Raw genomic sequence first — 21,336 nt, 5'->3', positions numbered from 1 at the left:
TGGAGAAAGTTAGAACTGTACTCTAATTTGCCGTGGTCAGGCCTTGTGGCCAGTTCTACAGAAGGTAAATTAAGACAAGTGTAACTAGAACACATTTAAAAGAAAGTTAGATGGCAAAAGAAAGTTAAATCTGGATATTTGCAGGATAGGACTGTATATCTGATGAAAAGACTTAAAGATAATAGATAATAAAAATGAAGATAATAGTCTTCAAATATCTGTCTTATGGAAGAGAAAGTAGATTTGCTCTATGCGGGAACAAGGGAACACAAGTACAAACAATAGGATAGGAGGAAGTAGATTTGTCCTTACAAGGAAGAATTTTCTGTTATACCTACTGAAAGATGCAGAGTTTTCTTTAGAACATGATGAATTCCAAGCCCTTGAAGATGTTTGCAAATGTTTGATAGCCCAGGTAACTAGTTGGTGGAAACATTATGAAGGAAATTCAAGGGAATCACGGGGATTGGATTTCACATGTATTATAGTCCTTCCAACTCTGAGTCTCTCAGCAGCTGCTGAACTGCCTTTATCTTTGCTTCTACCTTGATCATGATCACCAGGTTAGGCTACACTTGAGGGGTAATTATGGAAGAGGATTGGAAAAATCTCCAATTCATCCATTCTGATTTTTGTCTGCCATTTTAATGTTGCCTTTTCTTGTACTGCTCTGAACAGTTGTTTGACCATTTTAGACCATATTAAGAAGCTATTTAGGATTTGAACAGGGGAATAATAGTTTGTAAAAATTAACTCTGACAAGGGTGGATTGCAAGAAGGGAGTGACGTAGTCATTTGCACACAATTTGGGGAAGGATGGAAGTTTGCCTCTAATATATTAGGTCCACAGAATATCTGTAGGAATAAAATAAGCAGTATATTTTAGTGCATTAATCTTTCTCCCATATATGCTTTCTTTTTCATCACCAAGCAAATATTTGGCAGCCAAGTTATCTTAGAAGTACTAAAAGCAAAACTATTTGGAATAAGTGTTTCAGAACCATTTGTTACTATGCACAGACCAAGTAGGATTGTGCTAAGGCATTTACCATACCATGTGGATCTGTGTGCTATTATATATACATTTATCTCAGCTAAAAGTCTGTAGCTGCCACCACCACTACTGTTCAAATAACTGCATGGTCACCAAGACAATTGAAATAGTAAAGTAGGAGTCAAGAGATTTTTGGTTGTTTCTTGAAGTCTCAGAAATATTGTTTCCTTTTTATTCCCTATGTCAGAATAGAAAAGCTCCCAGATATCTAATATTTACCAGGTCAGACATTTCAAAAGGAAGTGAAATTATTTTCCTGTTGCTTTTCAGTTTAAGACAAGTGTTTTAGGGACTTCTAAACCTTCCTTCCTGAATCGATCATAAAACAAATGGCAAAAAAGTAAATGCCACATATACCAACTACATTGTCCTCATGTAGAAGTCCTAATACAGCATAATGGAAAAGTTTCTAAATTATGATCTAAAAGATTTTGTCAATGCATAATCTGGTTGATTTTATTTTGTGGTTAATGAATTTTGAGTGTAAGTCATGTGCGTGACTTCTGGGCCTAAACATTTAATACCAGTGTGAGACTCCCCCAAATTCCCTTTCCTTTTGCAAAGATGCCTGACAATTCCAGTTGGTTGTTGTCAGCCTGGGTCCAGAAACGAAGACAACAAGGAGCAGAACTCCCAACCAACCCACAGTGGGCAGGAAACCTTTGTTTTAAGCCACTGACATATATGCTTTATTATTGGTATATGTTTGTGATACATATTGAGTACTTTCATCTTGGGAAATTGGTACATATACATATCATATCTTGAAAATTTTTAGTCCTGTCCCCATCACCCTCCTCACTTCCCCCTTCCCAGTCTCCACAAAGCCTACTTCTATTTCCATTTCTCTTGTATTTTGCTCTTTAAATTACTTGTATTTGTGTTTCTCATGTAAAGGAAACAATGTGATATTTATTTAACCTTATGTGTCTGATTTATTGCAGTTAGAATTATGGTCTGAAGATCTACCCATTTTCCTACAAATGACTCATATTTATCTTTCTCTATAGCTGAATAGTACTTCAAGTAGTACTTCAATGTTAATTTTAGCTTAAAGTGTTGAGATTTGCAATTCCTGAAGTTAACTTTTGTACTTTGTGCTAGCAAGCATAGCTTATGAAGTCTTCAGTGTTAACTTGTTTGCTATCCTGTGTCCTACATGTAGGCTTGCATGGGAGCTAAGAAAAATTTGTTCTGGAAGAGAAACAAGATGATTTTTACCTGGATCCCTTAAAAACCTACCTCTACATTTAAAAAAAATTCCTAGGTTTTAATCAAAGTTGTTTTAAGTTAAACTTTTAATTTTTTAATTAATTTTAATTTTTAAATCATTATAAATTCACATGCAGTTGTGGGAAATAATATTGAGATATATTATGTAATATTTACCCATTTGTACAATAGAATATATATATATTCTTATATATATTCTTTTTTTTTGGTACCGGGGATCAAACTTGGGACCTTGTGCTTGTGAGGCAGGCAGTGGCACCACTGAGCTAAATACCCAGCCCTCTTATATATATTCATATATATAATCTGACTATTAGATATAGTCTTATAGATATCTCTCTATGTTATCTCTCTCTGTATATCTATATATATACTTATATATATACATCTACATATATAATTATATATATATATACATCTATAAGACTATTAAAAGCAAGAAATTAACACTGATACAGTCAAGGTTCAGAACAGATCTATCACCAAAAACGTCCATGGTGTTACGGTTTATGTCTATGCCTACTTTCTACCTTTGGAATTCCTTAACCGTTACAACTACTAATAAATAATGATTTCTATAATTTTATTATTTCAAGAATGTTTTATAAGTGGAATAATGGGAGACTTTGTTGCTACATACTATAGAGACTTTTTTTAGTTAGGATCTACTCTTTGTATGCACTCTAGGTGTGATTAATTATAGGCTCTGCCTCTGTCCTAAGAGCCTACAATGTCCATTAATTTGGGAGGGCAATCTGCAGTGGAATTGGCCCAGAATACAGTTTTCTGAAAATAGACACATTATTATAAATGACACAAAACCAATCCAGATATTACTATACAGAGAAAACCAATAAATAGCTACTACTATGCCATCCTGACAATAGCAACTAAATTAGCAACAACAGTAGCTTCAAAGACAAACAGGATATTGATATACCATAAGAACTAATAATGTACCACTCATAACCATAGAAAAGAGACCTATAATTATAGTCTAAAGACTAAGACAAATCAAATATTGACACAGAGGAAGCATCTACTAAAAGCAATAACTGCACCTCTACTAGTAATAAAAAATATTCAACAGTAAAATTATCTAAATATTAATACAGCTTAATGGTTGTACTAGTGAAGACAGAGGGGATGGGGAATAAGAGGTGAAAAAGTAAAATTTGAAAAATGAAGCACTGGAAAGATGAGAAGAAAGAAGAGTGAGATAAAGTGTCTTCCTAATGAGTAAAAAGAAACTAATACAATTAGATAAAATAACAGAAAAGAAGAAATGGGAAAAAGAAAAAACAGAGAACACAAAAGGAGAAAATAAAAAAGGAAAAATTAAAAAGAAAAAAGAAAAGGTAAAACACCTGAGCTGCCAAACCAATGGAAAAAAAGAAAAACATGAGTCCCCAAATTCCTCTATATTTTTGGATAAGTAGTTTCTTTTCAGAATCTTCAGTTTTGAATTCTAGTAAGTCATGATTTTCTCCACCTAGCTTTACAGCCTGTGGCCTTGTGAAGTCCACCAATTCTGCCTCTCCAAGGCCTTTCCATGACACAACATAGTTAAAATCCCAGAAATTCAACACAAGAACAGAATCCTAAAAGCTATCAGAGAAAAGCAACAAATCACTTATAAAGGAAACTCCATTAGAATTATAGCAGACTCCTCAACACAAATCTTAAAGGTCAAGAGAGTTTGAAGTGAAGTCTTTCAAGCCCTAAAAGGAAACAACTTCCACCCCAGACTGAGATATCCTACAAACCTATCTTTCAAAATTGATGGAGAAATAATACATTTTCATGATAAAGAGCACATAAAGAAATTCTTGACCACCCCATCCTGAACTCCAAAAAACTATCAAGCATATCCTAGAAAGAGAAAATGAAAGTAAAGATGCCAAAATATCCAATAGAATGAATACTCTAGGTAGAGTGAGCAGTGAAGTAGAAAGGAAAGAAAGGGAATCAGCAACAGGAACGCAATGCAATGATAGGCAATACCTTTCAGTAATAACCCTCAAAATGAATGGTCTCAATTCCCCAATCAAAAGACACAGATTGCCAGAAGGGATTAAGAAACAAAATCCAATGGTATGCTATATACAAGAAACACATTTAACTCAAAAAGAAACTCATAGGCTAAAAATCAAAGGATGGAAAAAAGCATTCCATGCAATAGGAACTTGGGGAAAAAAGCAGGAATAGCTGTCGTATTTTCAGAGAAACTGAACCTTAAGTGAATGCTGATCCGAAGAGGCAAAGCAGGTCCCTTACTATATATTGGTTAAGTGGAAAATTCAACAGGAAGAGATAACAATTATATATGCACCAAATAATAGAACACCCCAATTCATAAAACAAATACTACCTAACATAAAAGATTAGATAACCATCAACACAATTATAGTGGGGGAAGTCAACACCCCACTGTCACAACCAGACCCCCCGCAAAATAATCAACAAGCGACTATCAAAGTTGAACCAAACTTTCAAACTAATGGATTTAATAGATATCTACAGTGTTTCACCCCAAAACAACAGGGTACACATCCTTCTCAGCAGCACATGGAATTTTGTTCAAAATAGACCACATACTAGTCAACAAATCATGCTTAAGTAAGTGCAAACAAATCAAAATTATACACTATATATTATTAGATTATGTTACTAAAACTAGAATCAATGGCAAAAGCAACTACAGAAATTATGGAAATTAAAAAATACTTTGTCCAGCAATCAGTGGTTTACAGAAGATATCAAGGTAAAAACAAGACAGTTCTTAGAATCAAAAGATGATGCCAGTATGACATACCAGGACTTATGGTGCACAATGAAAGCAGTTCTAAGAGAGAAATTTATAGGTGTGCATGCCCACATCACAGAAATAGAGCAAGCCCAAATAAATAACCTAATGATGCAATGACCTAATGATGCAAGCTCCAAGAAAAGCAAGAATAGGAAGGAAGTTGTAAAGATCAGAGCAGAGGGCTGGGGATTTAGCTCAGTGTTTCCGCCACCTGCCTCACAATATAAGATCCTGAGTTTGATCCCCGATACCAAAACCAAAATAAAAACAAAAAACAAAAACAAAAACAAAAAAAGATCAGAGCAGAAATCAATAAAATTAAGACTATAAAACAAGTCAAAGAATTACTGATTTGAAGAGCTGGTTCTTCAAAATAATAAACAAAATTGACAAACTCTTTGTCAATACCAAAAAAAGAGGAAAGACTCAAATCAATGCAGTTAGATATGAAAAAATTAAATCATAATAGATATTGTCAAAGTCCAGAAGATTGTTAGAACTACTTTGAAAATTGAACATCAAAAAATTGGAGAATTGAGAAAAAATGGATAGATTTCTTGATATGTATGAATTACCAAAACTCTATCAAGATAATTTAAAAACCCTGAATGATACAATAAAAGGCAACCAAATTCAAGCAATAATAATAATAAAAAGCTACCAACTAAGAAAAGTTCAGGTTCTGATGGATTCACTGACAAATTCTATAAGAAGCGTAGGGAAGATTTAACACCAATATTCCTCAAACTCTTTAATGAATTTGAAAGGGAGGCAATACTCCCAAAGTCATTCACGGAAGCTAGCAATACTCTGATTCCAAAACCAGATGAGGATCCAACAAATAAGAGAACTGCAGGTCAATCTCCTTAATGAACATATACACAAATATCCTCAACAAGATACTGGCAAAAAGAGTCCAACAAATCATCAAAAACATCATACATCATGATCAAGCAGACTTTATCCAAGACGTGCTGGATGGTTGAATATATGCAAATTAATAAATGTAATGCATCACATAAACAGAATCAAGAACAAAAATCACATGATCCTCTCAATAGATTCAGGAAAAGCCTTTAACAAAATCTAAATCTATTCATGACAAAAGCCCTGAAGACCTTCCCTCAATCTGTCAAAAGCCATTTATGAGAAACCTACTGGCAACATCATACTAAATGGGGAAAAACTGAAAACTTTATCTTTAAAATCAGGAAAAAGACAAGTATGTCTGCTATCACCACTCCTGTTCAACATAGTACTTGAAGCATTGGCCAGAGGACCAGGTAAGAAAAAGAAATAAAAAGAATATGTATAGGGAAGGAAGAAATCAAATTATCATTATTTGAAGATGACATGATCCTCTACATAGAAGACTTAAAAAAACTCACCAAAAGACTCCTATAATTAATAACCAAATTCAGCAGTGTAGAAGTATATCCTTCTAATCAACACACAAAAATTAATTTCATTCCTACACTTCAACAATGACTTTTCTGAAGAGGAAATTAGGAAAACAATACTATTCACAATAGCATCAAGAAAAATTAAATACTTTTGAATTAATATAAATGAAGGAACTCTACAATGAAACTACAATACTCTGAGAAAGAAATCAAAGAGAACATCAGAAAATGTGAAGATATTTTCTCTTGCTGGATAGGTAGAACCAATACAATCAGAGAAACCATACTTCCAAAACTAATATATAGATTTCATGCAATCCCAATGGAAACAGCCATAACATTACTCACAGAATTAAAGAAAACAATTCTAAAATTCATATAGAACTGGAAGAGGCCCAGAATTGCAAATGTAATCCTGGGTAAAATGAGCAAAGCAGGCAGCATTACAATCTTGGATTTGAAGTTATACTACAAAGTTATAATGATAAAACAGCCTCGCACTGACACAAAAGCAGAAATATGGATCAATGGAACAGAATACAAGATGCAGAAATAACCCCAGGTATATGCAGGTATCTGATCTTTGACAAAGGAGCCAAAAACATACACTGGAGAAAAGATAGCCTCTTTAATAAATGATGCTGGGAAAATTGTCTATCCATATGCAGAAGATGGATCTAGACCTATACCTCTCACTATGTGCTTAACTAGAATCAAAATGGATCAATGATCTAAATGTTAAAACAGAAACAATCTGCTGGAAGATAGGTAAAACTGTTGAAGATATAGACGTAGGAAAGGACACTCTGAGAAGAACCCCAAGGGCCCAAGAAATAGTACCAAGATCAACAAATGGGATCATATCAAATTAAAAAGGTTCACACAGCAAAAGAAGCCAACAGAGTGAAAAGACAATCTACAGAATGGGAAAAAAAAATGTTGTCAGCTATTTCTTAGACATATAAAGAATTCAAAAATATTAGATCACCAAAAATAAAAGATCCAATCAAAAAATGGCTAACTGAAGTGAACAAACACTCCTCAGAAGTACAAGTTGCCAACAAATACACAAAAAATGAAAACAACGTTCAACATTACTGGCCGTTAGAAAAACAAATTAAATACTACTTACTACAGAAATAATGGCTATCATGAATTAATCAAATAATAACAAATAGTGAGAAGGCCGTGAGGGGGAAAGGAATCCTTCTACTTTGTTGGTTGGAATGTAAACTTGTATAACCAGTATGTAAAACAATATGAAGATTCCTCAAAAAAATTAGAACTACAGATTCCACTTCACCCAGCTATTTCCCTTTTAGGTATCTTCCCAAAAGGGTTAAAGACATTATATTACAGTGACATATGCATGCCCATGTTTATAGCAATACAATTTATAGCAACTAAACCTTGCAAGCAGCAAGAACAAATGAATGATTACAGAAAATGTGGTATTTATTCACAAGGGAGTACTATTCTGTGATAAAGAAGATAAACTTGAGTCACCTTGTTAAGTGAATAATGACCATAAGTGAAATAAATGAAGACCACAATGTTAAGTGAAATAATCATACTGTTTCTTTTATATGAGAAAACAAATTATAAATATACAGCAAAATAAAAGATAATAGGAAGTAGAACAACAGATCTTTACAAAAGGGAAGGGGACCAAGATAAAGTTATAAAAAAGAAAAGTGACAGAAGACAGATTTACTGTTTGTATCATTAAAGAGAAAATATTCAGTTTTTTGTATTGAGTATAATGCTGGGTACAGATTTTAGGTAGACTGAGTTGGAGAAGTTCCTATCCATATTTTTATGACAGGTTTTAACACAATATATATTTCAAAAAATTTCTTCCATCATTTGGTGTGTTTATTGGTCAGTTTTGCGTGGGAACAAAATACTACTGGGGGCAAGCTACTTGAGAAAAAAGGAGGTTTAGTGACCTCACAGTCCTGGAGGTGCCTAGTCTAAGATCTGAGGGGCCTCATTTGTTCAGTATGGTGAGAGCTTAACAGCAGAGAGTGTAACTCAGAAACTTCTCAATATGCCTCTCTTCTAAAATTTTGGATGCCTTCCAATATGGTCTCCCTAAGGCCCATGTCACACACACAAAGGCATTCCAGTGATCATTCAAACTACAGCAATATGAGTATGTTAAAATTATTTTTAGTCTGTTAAGTTAGATTGCATTGGTTGACTTTCTAATACAGTGGTATCTCAGTTCAGGAATGCTTTTCTTTGCAAACAATTTGGTTCACAAACAGAAGCATTTGTCAAAATTTTGTTTTTGTTTGTGAACTCTGTATTGGGTGTCAAACATGACTGTGGCCATCTTTCCCACATGAACACAAATGTGGCCATCATTTCCGGAATAGTGGAATGAATTAAATTCGTGAATAGAGGTACCACTGTATTATATCAGCCTAGAATCTGTGGAAAAAGACCATACTTTGCAATAGTTTGATTTTTCTTTATATATTGATGATTTTTATATATTGATTGATAATTTATGATTTATATTCTTTATATATTAAATCTGCCTGTTTTTGATTCAAAGTATTAGTAGCTCCATGGAAAGAATTGAAATGTTTTTTCTCAAGGTTTTGTAGACATAGTATTCTTCTTTATATGTTTGGGATAATTCTCCAGTAAAACCATGTAGTCATGGGTATTTTCTCTTTGGAAATTTAAAAATTAGAAATCTTATTTCTCTCATGGTTTTATAGCTCTTCAATGTGTTACATATTCAGTGAGTTGTGGGTAGTTTGTACCTTTTCAGGAGCTGGTCTATTTTATATGATTTGTCAAATTTATGTGTACAGTATATAGAGTTTGGCAGAATTGCTTTGAACCTATTTGATGTGCACAGGTTCTGTTGTGTTACCTTCCATTTCAGGCTTGATATTGTCAGTTTCCTAGAAGTGGAAAGCTCCCTCTTTTTTCTCAAATTGTGTACAATTTTAATTACACAAATTATGTGTTAGCACATTCTTGTTGCAGAATTTACCATTTCAGAGCATGGAGTAAAAGAGTAAATATTCCATTGCCTTCTCCATTTATTTCTCTCATCTTACTCTTTGACCCATGATAATTGGTGTTAATAGACTGCAGTATGTTGTTCTAGGATGGAGAATCCTATCCCCGAGCAGCATGTGTTTTGCCTAGTGGACACTTTTTCCAGACAACTTCCAGGGTCATAAAGAATTTTGAAGGTGACATTTGGTTGTGGAGGAAGTCAGCAGACAGAAGATAGAGGGAGGAGCCATTCTGGTCTTACAGCTGGCAGGTATGTAAGGTGAGTCCCCAGCTCAAATTTCTGTCCTTGGTTCTCTCCTCCTTCTAGCACACATTGACCATCAGAATGGAAACTAATGCAAGGTAGTGCACACTTCTCATCCTCAGTGTTATATCATCCCTTGCTTTCTCTCTGGTTCTTGTGATGCCTTGCATACCTGAGCTTTGCCATAGTAGCAGAGAATTCTTCTCATGAATGTATCAGACCATATTGCCCAAAGCCAAGCCAAAACACTTTGGAATCCTTTAAAATCTAAACAGAGGTCTGTTTCTGCAGCAGGGCAGTGATCATCCTGGCTTTTCCATGAGTCTAGGCTTCTTCTCAACTTCTCAGTGTCTTCACATGTTCATCAGGCCATTTTACTCAAGGACAGATGAACCTTGGCTCATTTGATGGGGTATGGGATATAGGAATCTGGGATCCTAGCTCCTAGAGAACTTCTAACCTGTCAGCCAACAAACAATGAAATAAGCAAGATGTCAGTTTTTAGTTACTCCACCCAATTTGCAATATAAAGTTGAGTCCTGCTGGCATCCTGTCTCCATTCCCACTAGTTGCTATTTGGAAATCATGAGGGCTATGTTGTTTTTTAAAAATTCTTTTATTGGTACATTTATATTTCTCATTGGAAACTTGTACCTTTACATGATGCATCTTGATTCTTATTTTTTCCCCATTCCTAGCCCTCCCTTCACTCCCTCCACCCTTCCCTATTTACAAAGACTTTTTCCATTTTTTCCATTCCTCATAATTTTTCCATTCCCTTCTTTCCTTTCCCCTGCCCCTCCCACTTCCCCTACCCTTTTGGACCTTTTCTTCCTATTTCGCATTGTCAGTTATTCATTCCAATCATTGGTACATTTAGGTATACAAGATAATGACATTCATCATTGGAAATTTGCACCTTTACATAATCTCTCTTGGTTCTTAATTTCCCCCCTTCCCCTGCCCTCCCTTCAACCCCTCCATCCCTCCCTATTTACAAAGGCTTTGTTTCCATTTTTCCATTTTCTCATATTAATTCCATTCCCTTCTTTCTTTTCCCATACCGCTCCCACTTCTTGCCTTGATAGTTTGTATTGAGAAGTCTACTGTGATTCTGATGAGCTTTCTTTTGTATGTGATTTGTTTCTTTTCTCTAACTGCTTGTAGAACTTTGTTCTTCTGTTGAGTTTCTGGAATCTTAACAATTATATGCCTATGTGTAGATTTTTTTTTTTTGGATCAAGGCTATTTGGAGTCCTATATGCCTCACTTATCTGCATGTCAAGTTCTTTTCCCCTGCTTGGGAAGTTTTCTGCCATCACTTCTGTGAACAGTTTTTTTTATGTCATCTCCACTCTCTCCTGTTTCTTCTTTGACTCCAATCAGTCTTATGTTATTCTTCTTTGCATCATCTAGCAGCTGCTGGATTGATTTCTCATGGTTGCTTACAATTTTGGAGCAATTTTTCTTTTCCTGGTCATTAATTGCAATCTTACCTTCTATATCTGAAATTCTGTCCTCACATTAGCCCATTCTGCTGTGTAGACTTTCAATGGCGTTTTTGATCTCCTGGAAATGTATTTGCATCTGTTTTATGGATTCCATTTGTTTCCTATGTTGGGATTCCATCATGTTCCTCAGCTCCTCTCTAGATTTATTAATCATGTCTTGCAGTAGAGCACAATTTCTGCTGTTATCTGAGAAATTATTTCTGATTTTATTTTTTCCATATCCTCTTTTGTTGCCAGTTCAGGGAGTACAGGTGATTGAGTATCAGTGTTCCATCTCATTTCCCTTTGGGGTTGCTGTAGGTGATCTGGAAGTCTGGTTTTGAGACTTGTATACGTGTCTTCTCATTTTGACCCTCCGGTGGGGGGGGGTAGGGGTGCTGTTGGCACACGCGTGGCTCACCTCCTCTGAGCTGGGAGTGGTGGGACAGAAGAAAGCCCAGAAGCCCCTTCCTCTGGCCCAGGAGCACTGTGATGGATGGCTGCCTGAAAGCCCCTACCTCTGTGCCAGGAGTGGCAGGACGGAGGGTGGCCAGGAAGCCCCTTCCTCTGGGCTTGGAAGGGCAGGATGGATGGCTGCCCGAAAACCCCTACCTCTATGCCAGGAGCTGGGGGATGGACGGCAGCCAGAAAAGCCCCTTCCTCGTGTCCAGGAGTGGCAGGATGGACCATGAGGGCTATGTTTTTAGGGTGGCTTGAGGATATGGTCACTGCTTACTGGAGTACATAGCATTTGTTTAGATTGGTTTAGCTTGGTTGCCATGGCTCCTTCCGGGTGAATGACTCCTTTGCCATGTGAGAACAGGTTGCCATGATGCTGCTTATATGCATAATGCAGCAGTCTCCTCTTGAAATTTTAGTCAGATCCCATTGCACAGCCACACTTCAGGGTCACTCTTCTCCACAGTTGATGAATCTCTCTCCCTGACCTAATTTTAATATGTCCTGAAACACATAGCAAGGTCTGAAGGGAGTGAATGAGTAAGCTCAAAGACGCTGCTGTGTTATATTTTTGCATGAATATCTGTTTTAAATAAATTTTGGGATTTTAGAAGTCAAGGCCAAGATTGTCAGCAAACTGTTGCTGCTTCCAGCTCTGCCCTATTCCTATTCTGGACAATGAACATAGAGCCTGTTTTCTGCTTAAGAACAGAAAGGGAATGGTGAAACAAAGGAAAAAAGAAAAAAAAAAACCCAAACTAGTCTGAAGCATTTTAACATCAAAAAATTCCTTGGCACCCTGAAAGAGCAGAGAGTTTAATACATTAAAGTGATTCCACAGAGAAAGAGGAATTGTCCTTGAAAATGGGGCATTTGCAGTTGTAGAATCTTGGTGCCTTGAGTTCCACAGAGGGCTCCGATGTCATCACTGAGGTCAGAAAAGCTGACCTTTGAACTTGAACAGCCTTCATTGTGGTGGGCAATGGGCATGGCTGCTGGTTCTGCAAGTGGGCTGAGCGCTTCTGCCATTTAGGAGACTGTACTGTTTTTATTTGTATGAAATCATCTCCCTGGATGTCCTGAGTGCCAAGAAGGCTGTCCTCGAGGGAACAGGGGGATCCGGACACTACACGTCCTCTAAGGTTCTCTTATTTCCAGCTGACACTATGAAACGACAGCAAAAGAGGAAGCATGTTGGAAATGAGGATTCTGAGGAGACTGATGACAAAGGAAGAAGGGTGTGCTAGGCAGCTGGTCTTGGGGTTCAGGGATGCTGGCTGTCCTGAGCCTTCTCTAGGAAGGTGGAATTGATGAGAAGATTATGTGTGAAGTAAAGAGTAAGTGACTTGATGATATTAGCTCATCCTGTCAGGTGCATCCCAAGGGTCACAGTGGTTTGGATGGCACAAAATTTCAGATGCCCCATGGGAAATAGAAATTGAGCTCTTTCATCGGGGTGACAGCTGTTTCTTGGACTCCAGGAGACTGGTATTACCTTACACAAGTCCGATACCACAGCTTTTCTGAATTTCCATGTTCTCTCTCAATTTGCTTTTCCCTGAGTGTTATTGAATGGGAGCTGTGAAGGCTGCTGATAGTACCTATGAGTTACTTCTTTTTTGGAGAGAGGAAAGTGTAGTTTAGGGCATTGAAAAATAACTTGAGAAGTGACATGCTTGTTAGAAAGCAGACTGTCTTGGCATATTATCATATTTAAACATGTTAATTTCATATCTTCAGCAGGAAGAATCGATCAATTTGTCCACTGGTGTTTGTGAATCCATAGGATTGAAAATTCCCAGAGGAAATAAAGGGAAGGGAAAGGGCAGTGGAGTGGTCAGCAGCTGTGAAGTCTTCAGGGTGATGTTCCCATTTCCATACTAGACCTGGTGTACTTAGTACATGTGACTGTGTGCACACTACTGTTGTTGAGGATCTTTCACCACTTAGTCATACAGACACCCATATTCACCCTGACTCACAAAGTGTCACAATCTCCTCACTTTTCTGCTGTAGTAAACCAGACACCATGCCATACTGCACTGCATACAACCCAGGTGCAGAGCACTCATCTCTTCCTGTACTAAATTCTAGAGTGTGTGTGTGTGTGTGTGTGTGGGCATGTCTTTGACTTACACACACATACCTGCCTAAAACTTTCTCTAAACACCTGCTGAATTACAACTTATATTTTGAAACATGGCACATCCATAATGGAGTGTGTAAGGTACCAGGCCCACTTTCTACAAACCTAAGTAAAAGACAGATTCTCTCCCACACTCTTGTTAAGATTGCTAGACATGGCCGGGGATTTAGCTCAGTGGTTCTGGCGCCTGCCTTGCCAAGTGCAAGGTGCCAAGTTCAATCCCCGGTACCAAAAAAAAAAAAAAAAAAAAAAAGATTGCTAGATAAAAATATGGGATGATCAGTTAAATGTGAATTTCAGATAAATCACAAATGATTTTTTAGTATGAGTATATATAAGTGTTCCATAGAACACTCGACCACTAAAAATTATTTGTAATATGCCTGAAATTTAAATTTAAGGTGTCATGAACTGTTCTAAATTGTTAAAGCTGGTTACTCTTATATGTTCACCATAAGCTGATCTATTATGTTGTATGTTCTTTTAGTATCAGTAGTCTCTTGTTCAGTACTTTCAGAACCTAGGATAGTGGAATATTTCCTCAAATATATTTGTAGTACTTTGCTGAAATGAACGAATGAATGAATGTCCATCACTAATACAAGGTACCCTATATAATTGTGAAAATTATAGACTGAAGAATTCCTGAGCTGTGAATATAGAGCATGGACACAAATTCTCCACAGATATAGACATACATTTTTACCACATTCAACATACAGACCCTATGGAGTGACAAAGGATACCTCATACACATCACTCTTACACTTCACAGCCAGCACACAGGCCTGCATTTTTTAAAAAACAAAACTGCAATAAAATGTGAATTGTAAATAAATACTGAGATACTCACAAGGAGGCAGATTCTAAGCTGGATGTATTCAGTCCACCTGGTATACGTGTCAGACACCCAGTAATGTTTTTTGAATAGGGGCATGATGAACAAGCACCTTCCATCCCTCTCTGTCTCTCATACCTTTTTCAGGAACTTCAATGTCATTGTCAAGTGCTCCCCAGCCTGGGTGCTCTAGAGTTGCCAAAGTCCAGACTCTAGGGGCAGGGGAGATGTCCTCTCCATCTGAGTACTTCTCCTGTGTTTCTTCTCCATTCAAGCTCAGCTATGGTAGTAAGGGTACAGGGCTCCTTGGGTTTAAAACTCTTTGAACATGTTTGGGTGTGGAGCTCCCTGCTACAGTGCAGGAGGCATATAAATTCAAGCATATTGCTGAGGAAGCCTGGGCAGTTGGAGGGGGTTAGTGCTTTGCAGAGTAGCCCAGGTAGAATTGGTAGCTTTAGGATAGCATGGACAGGAGCTCAGTGTAGGAGCTCTAGGTTCCTAGTGTGACCATGGCTTGGTGCCAGGAAACAATTGCCAGCACAGTCTGGGTTTGGGTGTCAGACCAAGGGACTAGATTAAGCACCTTTGGAGATACTATGTAAATTCTGCCTTTGTCTGTGATTTCTGTAGGACACAGTTCTGCATAGGCCTCCATCACTAGAGCTGAACTACCCAGCTCAGGCCCACATACCTTCACATGCAGCCACACGCCACACAGATACATACATTCTCAACACACATACTAATCCAAACCACATGACCCACAATGCCATTCTCATGCACGACATCCCACATTCCACAAATAACTTGGTGAGCTCAATAAATCCTATCCACACAGAACACTCCACTTCTATCTCATACAAGTTACAGTCCTCACCACCATAATCATATTTCTATGTATATGTGCTCTGCCAATGTCCTCACACACATAAATTATACTAAAAACCACACTCTAAAATATGAAAAACAAATATCAAGTTCATCACACAACTTGTCACACTATGGTCCCTCTCTCCTGCACCACTCATATTTACACTTGCATTTCTTCAGCCTCCCACAGCCTCCATGCATGGATTTATATTTTTAATTTCCTTCCCCAGGAATCCACAGAGTACAAGGAAATGGGCCTAATGATAATTCATCCCCAGTCCAGCTTAAAGAAGGAGGAGAAACTCCTCCTGCCTCAAACCTTGTTTCCTTTTCTTCCTGTTCATCTTGTAAGACCTGTGTAAACTCTGTGTTTACAAACAAAGAAGAAACGAGCATGAAAATATACTATATAGAGGTAAAAAGGAAAAACCTTGTGGCTTTCTCCTGGGAGGCAGAGGAAACCTCAGCGTCCCCAGGAAAGCAGCCAAGAATGGAAGAAGTGACCTTTCCTGAGGGTATACCAGAAGATACTCCTCCCTCTGATGTGTCCACCAGAAGCCTCCTTTCTGGCAATGAGCCCAGTGGGGAGGAGAACAAACACAAAACAAAGGTAGAGTCAGACAACCAGCCTGGGTCCTCTGCAGTTGAGGAGACACCAAGTACTGATTTGCCCAGGGTCAAGACACCTGACTCTCTAGGGTCCATGGAAAGTGGTTTCAAGTGTGTGGCCTGCTGTCGGATCTTTGCCACCATCAACGCCCTTCAGGAGCACGTGCAGAATGGGATCTGGGAGGGCTTCAGCTGCCATGTCTTCCATCGTACCATGACTCGGTTGAGAAGAAATGTGGAGTCAGCACCCAGAAAAAGGAGGAGGAGCAGAAAGCAGAGCAGGAACTGAAGCAAGACAAAAAGGAGCATGAGGAAGAGCAGTCCACAGAGGAAGACCTTGTCCTGAAGAAACCCTGGAACCAATGTCCAGGCTATGTGTTTCATTCTCCAGAGGAAGGAAGCAAGCAAGGGATTGGTCTGCTGAGGGAACTGTGCTTTGTCTGAGCTAGAATTGTCCCTCCAGTCCAGGCTTGGGATGTATGAGGCGTGTTGGAAGCCTTATCAATTCAGAAAAATGAGGCAGGGGTGAACTGGCACCTTTCTAGCTCAGACATCTTACATGACTGTAAATCAGGATTTATCCTGAGCTTTCCAACTCCCACAGGAAGTTGAGAGAATTTTTAAGGGCCAACAGAGCTCTTTTCCTCATTAACTAAGAAGTGTCTTTCTCAATTTTGATTTTCATGCAGCAAATGAGATTCAAGGGCCAGAAGATCCTGGAAGATCTTTTGGGACAGGTGAGGCCTGAGGCTTGCACAGTTTCTGAGTCTATGGCACAAGGGCCTATGGCTGTGAAGAGAAGGGGCCATGGGACACACTAGGTTACCTGGTGGCTCTGTGGCTACATCAACTTGTAGAACACTTAGTCCCAGGGGAATGGACTTCCATTTACATATGAGAAGTTAGAAAGGAACGCTCTTGGTATCTTTATTACTTTCCTCAGCTTTAAGAGGAAATGCTGTAGCCCCTCTAGGAAAACAGAGTTCAGCTTAACCTCACGGGCCTGGACTGGCCTGAAGAAGGGACCGGAGCTCAGCAGGATCAGAAGTTTGGGGGTCTGTGAGTCTTCAGTCTGAGCTGGGATCTCACTCTGGCCTGTGGACAAAGCCTTCTAGGGGAAAAGCAGGAAGTGAGGTCCCATGAAACCTGGAAATGTTCTAGAACCTTCATGTTACTTCATTTGATCTGGAAAGGAACTCCTTGTGGTATGCATCACTCTGAGCTTTAAGATAAAAGTAAAGTATAATGACTAGCAGAACTCTTATAGCTTATTGTTTCTTCCTGCTTTGCCTCATTTATTTTCTCACACGCAGTGAGGACAGACCACGGAGGTAGTAACAGACAAAGCCAATAGTACAAAAAAGGATGAAGGGAACAGTCCTCAGTCTAACATATAATTATCATATACAATAAAGATTGTCTTCCAAACTCTGCCTGGATCCTGGATATATTATTTAACAAATTTCTCTCTCTCTCTCTCTCTCTCTCTCTCTCTCTCTCTCTCTCATCTTTACCTGTCCCTCCAATAGTTTTTGAATCAAGTTTCATATCAGCACTAAAGATATCTACCAGCATTTGCCAGAAGCAGCAGTACTCAACTCATGTTCCTGGGATTAAGCTTCTTTGTGATACTTTCTCTAAGTCTGGATACTACATTTCACAGTAGAATGTGACAGACTACGCTGAATTTAGTTGAGGTAACTGGGAAATAGCAAGCACTGTCAAAATTATGTTCATCAGGTCATGGTTGAAAGTGCGGAACAGGATTTGGCTGGAGAAAGGAAGCTTCAGAGGCCTGGAGAATAGTTTCCATGTCTCCTTAAGTAGCTTCACAGGGAAACACTAGGACACAGAAAAATATGTCTTGGAGCTATCCATGGAGTAGGTTCCTTCTGAGAAACTGGGACTCTGCTATAGTACTTGAAAAGAAGCCAGATAACCACAATCAGATTTTAAAGGGAAGAGATTGCTATTTTAGGGGTTTGAGCCAGTGAGCTCTGATATTTCTGATTCTGACATCAATATCCAATTTTTAAATAAATTCTTACTCTGGCTTCTCAAGGTCTGACCCCATCACCTCTGAACTTTATCTTCACATTATTGCAACCACCCACAGGAACAACAGGTTAAACAACGAAGACTGATTTTGATGTGTGAAGTTGCCTGTGGTGTCTCAAGGTGAGGGGAGAGTAATGTCTTCCTAATCTGATTAAGGGTGCAAAACCAGGCCTTAGAGAATTAGTGGAGTTAGAAGAAGCAATCTGAACTGACAAATGTGTTGTCAATTATTATTTCAACAATGGTAAAAATGTTGCTTTCTAAGGGCAGTGTTCTGTGCGCCCAGCCTCTCTACGTGGGTTACATTGTTCCAGTCTCCACCCCTGCCTCAGCATCCCCAGGCCTGTTTCAATTGTCCTTCCAAATTGTCAGATTTTGAGGCTTATCTTACTGTCCCTACTCACAGTATACGCTGCAGATTCCCTAAGAATCACTGCACACCCCGAGACTCTCATCTTTGCTGTGTCCCTGCTGCTGTGCCCACCGGGACGGAATCACTGTCTCATTCCCCATTTTCTTGTTACACATTTCCTCTTTTTCCCTTGAAATGTTCAACTTTTTCAATGACTGCTTCAAACACACAGGGTTTTAAATTATTATTATTTTTATTAGTACATATTTGTAACACATAATGAATATGTTAATCACGGGGAGTTGGTACATGTGCATATCACATCTTAATTTTTCTTACTTTTCCTGCCCTCTCCTTCCATCCCTACATCCTGTTGCCCTCTGCAAAAGGTCTATTTTCCTGTTTCCTATAATCTTTTATTTTTCTCTCTGAGTGGTTTATAGTTTGGATTTCTCATATAAGAGAAACTATATGATATTTAACCTTCTGTGTCCGGTTTATTTCACTTAGCATTATGACCTCAAAGTGCACCCATTTTTCTACAAATGATTCAAATTTACCCCCTTTTAAGGCTGAGTAGTACTCTGTTGTGTATATACTGCATATTCTTTATCCAGGCATCTGGTGATGGACATCTAGGCTGTTTCCAAGATTTAGTTATGCAAACACGCAGGATTTACTCCACATAGGTTGATGGGATATCGGCTATAAAAATGAGTGTTACCACTGCTGCTCCTACTGGTAGAGAGACTTCACTGTAAAGCAAGGAGGAGGTGACAGGAGAGCTGGAGTGGGAGTCAGAGTACTGCAGGAAGCAGTTCCTGACACACTCACATATTCTCTTGAAAACTGCATTGAGAAGCCTGAGGCTTGTGCTCGAATGATTTTCTGACCAAGACAAGTGCACACATTAATAATACCAGATCCTCCCTGTGGCTCCACTGGCAGAACTGATTTTGAATAGGAATCAGAATCCCTTCTCAGAGCCTGTTAGCCTCAGAGCAGTTTGAAGCCATGCTTATCTTATCTTTAAATTTAAGCTCTTGATAGGGTTGCAGTCAGAAAAGTTGTAAGTGAACTGCCTTCCCTGAAATCCATGTAAATGAACTATGACAGTAAATAAAAATAGGGATGTCTCACAAAGGGAGAAGGCCATATACAGGTGACCTCAGAGGTGGAGCCAAGCATGGCTCTGTGGAGTTTTGGGAACAAGCAGCCTGTCTGAGAGTCATCTGTCCATGTGGATCCCACAGAGGAGCCCAAGTCCCTGTGGCTTCTGCTTTCCGTTCATGTTTACCCTGGGTTATGGCAATGTTAGGTGACAACATGAGTGCCTCGTGCAGTGATGTTGAAACTTTTAGAGCTTTCAATGATAACAGCTCCCTGTGGCACGCATGCCATGGATTCACCACCGCTGTCCTAGTGTTTGTGGGGTTACAGGTGTGCCTGAGTCCCTGCAAGGTAAAGCTGTCTTTCTATGTGAGTCCTTTCTAGTTTTTTTCTCATATTTTCTGATTCCTAATTTACTGAATCATTCTAATGTATACTTGTAATGCTATCTACTTTTTTCCCACTACTCTACAGACAAAATTTCCCATATCATCAAAACATTTAATTGAAATTCTCAAGTAAAGATATTTGCACCTTACTGTCTAATTTTATTAAAAATAGTTTAAAAAATGTAGACATAAACTTCTACCACAGTTTTTGGGGAAAGGTGGAGAAATGTGAACGGGTTCTGTTTGTCTCCACCATGGGATTGGTAATTTTCAGAACATTCCTGTCTCACCACTGTTATATTCTAGGTGTTACATTCTCAGCTATCAACACAGAGGCCGTTCTTAGGACTTTGTTTGAATATTTTACAGTGAAATGTTTTAAACATGGAAAGTGCATGGTAATAAAACAAATAACTATGGAATCATCATAATACAGCTTTATGAGGTTTACTATTTTGCTACTTTTGCTTCAGATAGCTTTAAAGTAAAAACAATTACAAATAAAATCATATTTCCCTGTTCCATTGCCTCATGTATCTTGAGTGGACAGTATTTTTACACCCATATATGTTTTATACTATTATTGCATATATATCTAAAAACTGTTTTGACTATTTTAAAACAATTTATAAAAGTATTGTAGTTCATGTGTTACTTTGCAATTTATTATTCAAAATACATGTTTTGAAGGTTTTCTATTTTTATACATGTATCTATAGTTCATTTTTTATTGCTATATCACACTTCATTCTATCAATATGTCAGACTTTCACTTTTCTTTCTAATAGAATTTTGATTGTACCCAAATTTCCTCTAGTATAAACGGCTGAATCTGAATCTATTTCTTCCCTGTATACCCAGGACTTCATCACCAAGTCGAGGTATATGAATGTGTGAGGTAACTGATTATTGCAATAGTATATTTCTTTTTTCTTTTTCTTTCTTTTTTTTTGGTACCAGGGATCGATCTCAGGACCTTGAGCTTGCAAGGCAGGCAGTGGCACCACTGAGCTAAATCCCCAGCCCGCAATAGTATATTCCTTCTGTTGACATTTTTCTCTTTTCTTTGTTCTTTAATAATGATGGATGCATTTCACCACAAATGTTGTATCCAATTTTTATTTTTTATTTATTGGAATGGGGGATTGAACTTGGGACTTGTGCTTAGGAGGCAGCCCATACAATTTTTATTTGTTTAAGCCCAAGGTATCTTTTATTTTTGTTTCTTTT

The 21,336-nt window shown here is 38.1% G+C and overlaps 1 protein-coding gene across 1 annotated transcript; it reads left to right on the top strand.

The window, feature by feature from the left end:
• Positions 1-12,881: 12,881 nt before the first annotated feature.
• On the top strand, positions 12,882-17,725 carry Fam170a (family with sequence similarity 170 member A). Its single transcript, XM_087194671.1, is given in 3 exon segments — positions 12,882-13,071; positions 15,819-16,436; positions 16,439-17,725. Coding segments are annotated over 3 exon segments (837 nt in total). The 5' UTR covers positions 12,882-13,055; the 3' UTR covers positions 16,642-17,725.
• The last annotated feature ends 3,611 nt before the right edge of the window (positions 17,726-21,336 follow it).

Source organism: Heterocephalus glaber, unplaced genomic scaffold (assembly GCF_053883595.1).
Source record: "Heterocephalus glaber isolate CG9 unplaced genomic scaffold, H.glaber_assembly_v1.0 deba00001606, whole genome shotgun sequence".
In the NCBI taxonomy this organism is placed as follows: domain Eukaryota; kingdom Metazoa; phylum Chordata; class Mammalia; order Rodentia; family Bathyergidae; genus Heterocephalus; species Heterocephalus glaber.
This window is presented reverse-complemented; position numbering and strand designations above follow the sequence as displayed.